The 9858-nt window shown below is 51.4% G+C and overlaps 1 protein-coding gene across 2 annotated transcripts; it reads left to right on the top strand.

The window, feature by feature from the left end:
• The first annotated feature begins 5475 nt into the window (after window positions 1-5475).
• Window positions 5476-8834, top strand: CCR9 (C-C motif chemokine receptor 9). 2 transcript variants are annotated; one of them, XM_014462951.2, is made up of 2 exons: window positions 5476-5959; window positions 7573-8834. In XM_014462951.2, exon 2 carries the CDS (start codon window positions 7624-7626, stop codon window positions 8659-8661), a length of 1038 nt encoding a protein of 345 aa, XP_014318437.1. In that variant the 5' UTR covers window positions 5476-5959; window positions 7573-7623; the 3' UTR covers window positions 8662-8834. The 2 variants fall into 2 exon arrangements, with proteins under 2 accessions (XP_014318437.1, XP_023616642.1); XM_023760874.1 differs by lacking the exon at window positions 5476-5959 and having other exon boundaries at window positions 7432-8834.
• The last annotated feature ends 1024 nt before the right edge of the window (window positions 8835-9858 follow it).

Here is a 9858-nt window from a genome sequence, read left to right as displayed (position 1 = left end):
TGGCCTTTCCTATGTAGATAATCAATCCAATTGCATCTCACCCTTTGTTTTTTTTCTGTCCAGATTGATGGTGACTGAGGGGCCCTGTGTCTGGGAGGCCCGCTCTGCTGGAGGGCACCGCCGGGTCCACAGGGTGGGGGGCCACTGACCAGGGGAACTGCCTCCACGGGACTGTGGTGGTGATTGTCCTCAGAGCAAGTATGAAAGACTCTGTCATAATCACAACAAGGGACCCACTTGGGGCTTTCCTCTGTGACCAGCGGGGGTGCAATTGTGTCGTGATCCAAGGCCCGCCATCGATGTGGCTGGGGAGACTCCCCCTGCGAGCCTCGTTAAAAACATAACATTTTGGCCCGGCTGGTGTGGCTCAGTGGTTGAGCATCAACTTACGAACCAGGAGGTCACAGTTCGATTCCCGGTCAGGGCACATGCCCGGGTTGCAGGCTCCATCCCCAATGTAGGCGGCAGCCAATCAATGATTCTCTCTCATCATTGATGTGTCTATCTCTCTCCCCCTCTCCTTTCCTCTCTGAAATCAATAAAAATATATTTTAAAAAACACATTTTGTATGTTTAGGCTTTTTCCAAAATTTCATCTAAACACCCATAATGAATAAAATGAAACATATTATCAATGTTAATGTATCTGATGTATAGTGGCCACGTCCAAATAAAATCTTGCTCTATGTGACCCCGAGTTTAAGGTGCTTGTGGTCCCCCAGCATTCCCTGTGTTCCTAGGTCTGTGTCACATGTTGGCTAATGTAGTGCCATTCGATAGGATGCCAGAGAGGACGGGCACGCTGTCCCTGGCTACGTGCGGCTATCTCACACCTGCCGTGTGGCTCGTGTGACTAAGGAACTAATTACATTTGAATTAATTTTAAATTAAAGAGGCACACGGGGCTACCAGTCACTGTATTGGACGGCACGGCTCGATGGGTTTAGGTCAAGGCCAAAGGGTCCCAAGGTGATGGACAGCTCTGGGGTGACGATTCCCCAGGCCTGCTCAGACACCAGCACCTGAAGAGACCTTACAGATGCACCTTCACCAGCTGATGGCCCGGCCCTCACGGGGACTCTCCACTTCCCTTTTCCTGTCAGCAGCCGCACCATCCAGGAAAAAACGCTATTCTTGCATGATCAGCCTGTACATGCGTGTTCAGAGATGGTTTTAGCTTAGCCCAGCTTCCCTTGGCTTTTTGTTTCTGGTTGCAAACCATCGACGCTGCGAATTGCTGAAAGCTGCAGCTGGTGACACCCCACTCCCCACCCTCTGGGCCCACCCCACCAGTGACAGCACCGACAGGGGTGGCCTGGCTTCCTCTGTGCTGTTTTCACCGGGTCGCTGCCTGCTCAGAAGGCTTGCCTCTCGTCCCAGGCAGACAGCAAGCCAGCCCCTCCCAGGCACAGCTGGCGGCCCCTTCTTCCCGAGCCTCTCTCGCGTGCTGCCCTTCAAGGTGAGTACCCCGCTATCTCCTCCCCGGCCCTGGGCCACCTGTGCCCTCAGCTGTGTGCAGTCACAACAGCTTCTAAGACCCAGGATTTTGTGTACGTGTTCAGTGGTCATGAGTACCAGGCTTCCAGGGTGAGCGATGACATGCCCAGGAGGTGATGGGTCGAATAGACTGTAGCCCATCCAGACAACGAAATACTCAGCGGCCACCCAATCGGATGTTGTAGCTCCATGTTAAATTGGCGTTAAAAGTGGCCCGTGAGGGACTGTTCACTAGAAAGCAAGATAGAGCATTGTGCATGCAGTTGGATTTCCTCACCATTAAGAGTGTGTGTGTTTGTGTGTGTGTGTGTGTGTGTGTGTGTGTGTGTGTGTGTGTGTGTGTACAGGGAATCATCTAACAGGAGGTGTCTGGGAAAGTTAACAGCGGCTAAACTAGACAAGAGGCGTTTGTGTTTTCATTTCTTTCATGATGGGTGCTTGCGTTGGGGGGATTTTCCTGGTACGGTGTGAAAAGACTCCTTTCTAATCAGAAATCAGCCAAGCTACTTTCTTTTAAATGACTCATCAATGAATACTGTTTTGCCTTTCAAACATACCCCTCTTGAGTTCTTTTTTTTTAAATATATTTTATTGATTTTTTACAGAGAGGAAGGGAGAGGGATAGAGAGTTAGAAACATTGGTGAGAGAGAAACATCGGTCAGCTGCCTCCTGCACACTCCCTACTGGGGATGTGCCCGCAACCAAGGTACATGCCCTTGACCGGAATCGAACCTGGGACCCTTGAGTCCGCAGGCTCAATGAATACTGTTTTGCCTTTCAAACATACCCCTCTTGAGTTCTTAATCAGCTGCTGCTCCCCGCCACTGGCAGGGCAGGTGAGCTGTGCTGAGTGCGGGCCTGGGGTGGGGTGAGCCAGCAGTCCCCATGCCCATCTCTCCAGGATGAACAAACCAGAGCTCAGGGAAGCCTTTCTTCCAGGATCTGTCTGATTACTCAGGAGCCCCACTCACAGGCTCCCGCTGGGAGCCCCCTGGGGCCAGGTCAGTGCCTATGGGGACTGGGGGGGGGGGGCCTGACCCTGTAGCAAACTGGACAAAGATCAAAGGAAGGGCCCACATTCCTGACTCACGTCAGTGTCCAATTTGCTGGGTTACTACTGTGAGCCATGAAGTCTATGGATGGGGGGCGTTACTGCGCCCTCAGCTGCTCCCTGCTCACTTTTATCTTGGTTACGTGAGGACAGTAGAGAACAGAAAAAAAAAACTGATTCCAGGCTAACTTGTCTAAGAGGCATGTTCCACTTTTGGAGACTCAGCAGGTCTCTCGCTTCCTCTACCTCCAAGGTAGACGCGAGGGGCACACAGCTCATGCTTTCTGGCTTTCATGCCTTTGTTGATATGTTTCTTTGCTCTGGAGCAATGTTCTCTTCCTTCATTGTATGTGTCTCTGTGATCTCCAGGCTCCAAGGGCCAGCAAAAACACCACCTCCTCAGTGAAGCCCTCCTAGATTTCTCCCAGCGCTGGAGAATGAGACTTCTTTCTCCGAATTCCCAAAAGTGTTTCATAGCATTCACCATTGCTGGTATTTGTGGCCATGAGCTGTGAGGACACAGGTCATGTCTTATACACTGTTTAAGCTGAGCAAGTGAGTCAGGCATCAGGGCACACTTGGCAAGTGAGCTGTGGGATGAAGACCGTCCCCTTGTTCTCACAGAGTTCTCTGCATTCTGCAAAAAGCATTCATGCACGGCATTGCTCTTGGCCCTCCCAACAAGCCCTTGGAGAAGGTTGGCTATCATCTTCCTTTTATAAATATATGTTTTTATTGATTTCAGAGAGGAAGGGAGAGGGAGAGATAGAGCGAGAAACATCAATCATGAGAGAGAATCATTGACTGACTGCCTCCTGCATGCCCCCTCCTGGGGATCGAGCCTGTAGCCCGGGCATGTGCCCTGACCAGGAATAGAACCCTGACCTCCTGGTTCATAGGTCGACGCTCAACCACTGAGCGACACTGGCTGGGCTCACCTCCCTTTTACAGACGAGGAAACCCAGGCTCAGTGAGGATCTGTCACTCCTTGCCAGGGTCCACAGGCAGAAAGGGATGCCCAGGGCCAGATGGGGTCTTTCACTTCTGGCCCATGGTGCTCCCCCGGCCTCAGCTCACTGTGCTGCAAAACACAGGCGGGCTTTCCAGTTGAGGTGCAGAGCCCGGGACGGGGCGACTCTGAGCAGCAGGGCAGAGATGTGGGGCATCCCTGAGTCAGGCACCAGGGCACTCCCAACAGTCTCTGTACCTTTTGTCATATGTGGGGTTTCCTCCTTCTGTTTTTCCCTCCTTCTCAGGGGCAAGAGGAAAATGACAGTGCGCCCTGAGGCTTCGCAGTTTACGAATAAAATACTCAACAAGTATTCTGACTAAGATAGAGGGGAATGGAGAGCAAGGCCGCCGGGCGTGTCTTTAGGTCTGGGGAGGAAAATGGTTCGTTTTTGCTCTCTGGCTCTCTCCAAATTTTCTATGAGCCAGAAACACCTTTGTCACGGAAGAGAGATAACCCTTATAAAAAGCCAGCGCAGGGTTTCAAAGACGCAGAGCAGCTCGGGGAACTGAATGGGAGACATGGCTCGGCGAGCGGCCGGCTAGCTGGGCGGCTGCGAGTTCCTCCTCTGGACGAGCTTTGCAAACAGGTCCAGGGAGCGGAAGAGCAACGGGGCCTCTTTTTTTTTTTTTTAAGTAAAGCTGACAGGTTATTTTTCTGATAGCTCTTCAAACTTCATGCACAAAGTAAAGGAAAAAAATGAGAGTCTCACTTTGCACTGGCCCTCATTGTTCAAGCTCCTGCCAGACAATGTTTCAGTGCGAATCAGCTGTGAGGTGCGTCACCTTTTATATAGATTTTCAAAGATCATGCAACATAGTCTTCTACACTGGGCATTTTCACCTAATAATCTTGCTGAGCTCTTTGTACGCTGTGAGGTCTACCTTATTCTATTTATTGGCTCCGGGTGGTTTATTGAACAGATGCATTGGAATATGACCAGTTTCTGGATAGTTAGGTTTTTTTCTAGTTGTTGTGTTTTGTTTTGTTTTTGTCCTGGGGGAAATGCTGACACACGGCCCTGTACACGTCTCTGTGTTCTTTTGAGATAATACCAGTAGGTGTGTTCCCAGCAGATGAGCTGCTGAGTCAGAGCCGTTGTGCTTTGTAATTTCGACAGATACGGCTTACCCCTCCAAAAAGATCACCTAAACTTCCACTCCCCACAGCGCACGGAGGCCTGTCCCCGAACTCTCACCAACACCATTCTCAGCGATCCCTGTGTGCGCCCCGAATCCAGCGATAACCAGCCATAACCAAGGTCCAACGACAATCAAAGACAAATAGCTATTCACCCAGCCGGTGTACCAGCCATTCACCTCTACTCTGTAGCAAGGGTTCATATTTTACTCGTCCTTCCACTACGCTTGAGGGGCGTCGGGGCTGTTACAAATAAAGCTGCTATGAACACTGGTTCTTTAGTGTTTGTGTGGATAGTCTTTCTTGCGCTTTTTTAAGGCAAACACTCAGGAGTGGGGTGACTAGGCACACGGAGAGCGTAGGCATGTTTCATTTTTTAAGAAACTGACAAATGCTTTTCCAAAGCGGTTGTCTCACAGGGTATGCACTGAAAACCACTGGCTTTCAGAAAAGCAGGACGAGTCACGGTGCTGTGTTATAAAAAGGAAACCAGCAGGTTAGGGTGGGATCGATGACGATGACGGAGAAGGGTTCCTTCTAGAGCTTGGGTGTGGCACTGGCCACCACAGAGGGGACCCGCCCGCTCAGGCACAGGCCCTGCCCTGAGGGAGTCCGGCTGTGGGTCCCTCGGTCCTACAGGCGTGTGGCTTTCACAGAGATGCAAATACCTGGAAACAGCAACGGAGCCGGCCTGCGGTCAGCCGAGGCCTGTACAGGAGGCCACTACCTCTTCTTTGGTAAACAAACCTAGGACTTCCTTTTCGGGCAGGAGTCGGGATCCAGGGAAAACAGGGCCCGTTACCCTTCTCGGAGCTGGTAAGCCAGCGTGCAGGCAGGTGCTGGGGCGCTGGGCCCTCCGGGAGAGGGACTCCGATGCTGGCAGATGCCACCCACCTTGCATGTTCTTGCCACCTGGTTACCCAGAGGCCCTGCCTCTGCCCCTGCGGAGTCTGGGCCCGAGCATTCCCAAGTCACCCGCTGTCCTGCGGTCGTCAGGCTGATAACATGGGGAAGAGGGGGATTCAGGTAAACAGACTCCGATGGAGAAGCTGAGCCAAGAGAAGCCGAGCTGATGGACAGGACGCTGGAATGGGAAGGCGCCAGGGCCCTCAGAGGAAGGCTTCGCTCACGTCTACGTGAACAACCAAGATGATTCTGGAATGTAGACTATCTGACTGACATCGGCACGGCGTGCTCCCCAACCTTGCTTGCGATCTTTTTCATGAGGAAAACAGATTTAACATTGAACCTCCACCGTTAGGTTTGTATCACTGCTCCCTGACAAGCCTCTTCTTTATCTTTGCCCTCTCTTTCTAGAAGCGGGCTTGCCTCTGACGCACCATGACACCCCTAGAATTCACAGTGAGTATAGCTCCTGAAATGCGCTCCTGTCTTGCCCTTTTTGGGGGTGTGGGAAAAAATCCAGGGTGGGGGAGGGATTTCTCTGGGAGGTTTCCCTGGGTAAGATCCCTGCTGAGCAGCGCCCCATAGAGGCAGTTGATGCGCAGTGCAGAGGGCTTTACAAATGTGGAGAACCAGAAGCCCTTTGGGGTATGTTGTGAAGACAGAGGAAAATGCAATTTTAGATTTTTGCTCCCTCCCACCCTCCATCCCTTTCTCAAGGGCTCATGGCTCAGGGTTCTGATCACCAGCCCTTATCTCCACTCCCCCTAGCAGGGGTTCTAGACTGGCTCTGGGCCAGGAACCCACCCAAACTATAAGGAGGGGTGTTATGTGGGCGTGCATGTGTGTGCATGTGTCTGAACAGTGTGTGCAATATGTGTATATGTGCATGTGTGCAAGAGGGCAGGCATGTTTGTGCATATGTGAGTGTGCATGTGCAAATCTATGCATGAATTGCATGTGTTTGCATGTGTATGTGTGCTTGTGAGGGCCTGCATCATGGGAGTCTGCCCTGTACACTGCACAGGGCCCTGTACTTAGAGGTGCCACTTGTGTGATTTAATGCTCTACTGTTTTGAAATTCTTTTTTTTTTTTAAATATATTTTATTGATTTTTCACAGAGAGGAAGGGAGAGAGATAGTTAGAAACATCGATGAGAGAGAAACATCGATCAGCCGCCTCCTGCACATCCCCCACTGGGGATGTGCCCGCAACCCAGGTACATGCCCTTGACCGGAATCGAACCCGGGACCTCTCAGTCCGCAGGCCGACGCTCTATCCACTGAGCCAAACCGGTTTCGGCCTGTTTTGAAATTCTTAACAAATTTTGAACAAGGGACCCTGAAAATGGCACAACCTGTCCTGGGGCTTATGTATGTGCTTGCGTGTGAGAGAGTGTGTGCATGCACATGTGTACATGTGTGCTCATATGTGTGGATACGGTTGGTGCTGCTGGAGCAGAGGACCCATAGCTCTCAGAAGACTCAGAGGGATCTGGACCCAGAAAAGTTGAAGAGCCTCTGAGGACCTTCTTGGGGAGGACAGAACAGAGAGGAGAAGGGGCAGTCAGCATCATGCGCAGAGCGTGATAACCGTTTGTGCCATCAGTGGTCCTGAGGGGCATTACTCCATGAGAGACCTGTCACGTGTCCTGCCATTGCTCACTCCTTGTGTGTGCCCTCCATGAGCGGTGAGTTCCAGGAGAGCAGGAACCGTGCTGACTTACCCACCTCTGTATCTTCAGCACATACAGAGTATCTGACATACCATAGGTGCTCAACAAACATTTGTTGAATCAATAAATGTTATGATCCAAGCAGATGCTCTCAGAATCCCTGTTTTCTGCATGTACATTTCTTTTGTCTTATCAAAGGCTTTGGGGCTTGGAAGGGTCAGGTGGTCCATGCCTCTGCCATCAGAGCCTCCAAAAGAGTGTCCTTGACCTAATGCCGTCTTGCGTCTCCTTGCAGAGTCCTGTCCCTAATCTGTCTGATGACTTCAGCTATGACTCCACGTCTTCCATGGATGACTATGAGAACTTAAACTTGTTGGACTTCTTCTGTAAGAAAAACAACGTCAGGGAGTTTGCGAGCCACTTCCTCCCGCCCCTGTACTGGCTGGTGTTCATCGTGGGCACCGTGGGCAACAGTCTGGTCATCCTCGTCTACTGGTACTGCACCAGGGTGAAGACCATGACGGACATGTTCCTGCTGAATCTGGCCATCGCTGACCTTCTCTTTCTGGCCACTCTTCCCTTCTGGGCCATCGCCGCTGCCGACCAGTGGAAATTCCAGACCTTCATGTGCAAAGCGGTCAACAGCATGTACAAGATGAACTTCTACAGCTGTGGGCTGCTGATCATGTGCATCAGCGTGGACAGGTATATCGCCATTGCCCAGGCCACGCGAGCGCAGACCTGGAGGCAGAAAAGGCTTCTATACAGCAAAATGGTTTGCATTGTCGTCTGGGTGATGGCGGCCGCTCTCTGCATCCCAGAGATCCTGTACAGCCAACTCAAGAGGGATTCTAACATCACCATCTGCACCATGGTGTACCCTCGTGATGAGAGTACCACGTCGAAGTCGGTCGTCTTGACCCTGAAGGTGATCCTGGGGTTCTTCCTTCCCTTTGTGGTCATGGCTTGCTGCTACACCATCATCATTCACACTCTGACCCAAGCCAAGAAGTCTTCCAAGCACAAGGCCCTGAAGGTGACCATCTCCGTCCTTACTGTCTTTGTCTTATCTCAGTTCCCCTACAACTGCATCCTGTTGGTGCAGACCATCGACGCCTTCGCCCGGTTCATCTCGAGCTGTGCCGTTTCCATCAACCTTGACATCTGCTTCCAGGTCACGCAGACCATTGCCTTCTTCCACAGCTGCCTGAACCCAGTCCTCTACGTGTTTGTGGGCGAGAGATTCCGCCGGGATCTTGTGAAGACCCTGAAGAACCTGGGCTGCATCAGCCAGGCTCAGTGGGCCTCCTTTGCCAGAAGAGAGGGCAGCTTGAAGATGTCCTCGGTGCTGCTGGAGACAACCTCAGGGGCTCTGTCCTTGTGAGGGACCGTCTCGCAGGGGTGGATGGTCCCTTTGGAAGTGACAATAAATACAGATACAGCTTCCCCACTGATGGGACCAGAGGGACACCACAGAAGAAAGAGGAAGTGAGAGAGAGACACCTCAGAAAGGAATAATTGGAACATTATTAGTTTGAGTCAGAATTCGCCAAGCCAGATTTTTTCCAAACTGCCTAGCCATCCCGGGGCAGCAACCTGGGTCTGCTGGCTCCTGGCTGCCATGCCTGCGATTTTCAGAGAACTGATGGACAGCATGCAGGCTCCCCTGGCTCCCCCTGGCCTGAGCATTCATGCATCTGATCTGAGGCATCTGAGATTCTCAGAGCATTGCGAGTTGCCCTGGTTTCAGTTCTGCAGCCACCCCTTCCAGAGCAGACACCGAAGCGTTGGCCACTGCACAAGATTTCACGGAAACTTGCATTTTTGGGGGAGTTTCTACCCTGGTTTTGAGGCTGATACCTATGCCAGGTCTTACAGAGTCTTAATCTAGATTCTAGAATCTTTCCAGACAACCTCAGATCCAGTCCCCCCAGGTCTCCTTGATCTGCTCTGGGCCAGGGAGGGTCCTTGTGCCTGTTTAGAAATGATCTGCAGGACTGACCACTGAGCCCCTGGGCGACTGACCATCCCAGCAAGTCGTCTGGGTTCGGTTGGCTTCCAACCCGTTTCTGTGTCCTGCCGGAGGCCCTGCGATTCCACACCTGCCTCAGGGCTGATGTGGCGAGGAGTCGGCTTGCCCACCGGGGTCATGGAAACGATCTCCTCAGCCCGTGCAGGGAGGACCAGCCCCGGGGCCCCCGTGGGCTCGCTCGGCTCAGTGGCTTTTGTGAGGGTCCACTTGGCTCCCTGTAAATGGGCTGGTCCACCGGCCCTCTTATTGCTGAGGCTGCTGGGAGGGCATCGGCCTCCATGCTTCTCCTTGCTTAGTATATAGAGCTATCACGTTTAAAGCTTTCAACTTAGACATTCAACTGGAAAAAAAGTAATATACTTTTTTTTTTGCGTCTTTCTTTTAGCTGTTTGGCAATTTGATCACATTTGAAAATATTTCATATATTAGAAAAATGCTTAAATTTTTTAAAATTTAGTTTTCAATTACAGTTGATATACAATGTTATGTTAGTTTTAGGTAAACTAGAAATAGTTTTTGATGTACATTTTAACATATCTATTATTGGTC

This window comes from Myotis lucifugus, unplaced genomic scaffold (genome assembly GCF_000147115.1).
Source record: "Myotis lucifugus unplaced genomic scaffold, Myoluc2.0 scaffold_195, whole genome shotgun sequence".
NCBI classification, from domain to species: Eukaryota; Metazoa; Chordata; class Mammalia; order Chiroptera; family Vespertilionidae; genus Myotis; species Myotis lucifugus.
Note: the sequence above shows the minus strand (reverse complement) of the source record. Positions and strands in the feature narration are given on the sequence as shown.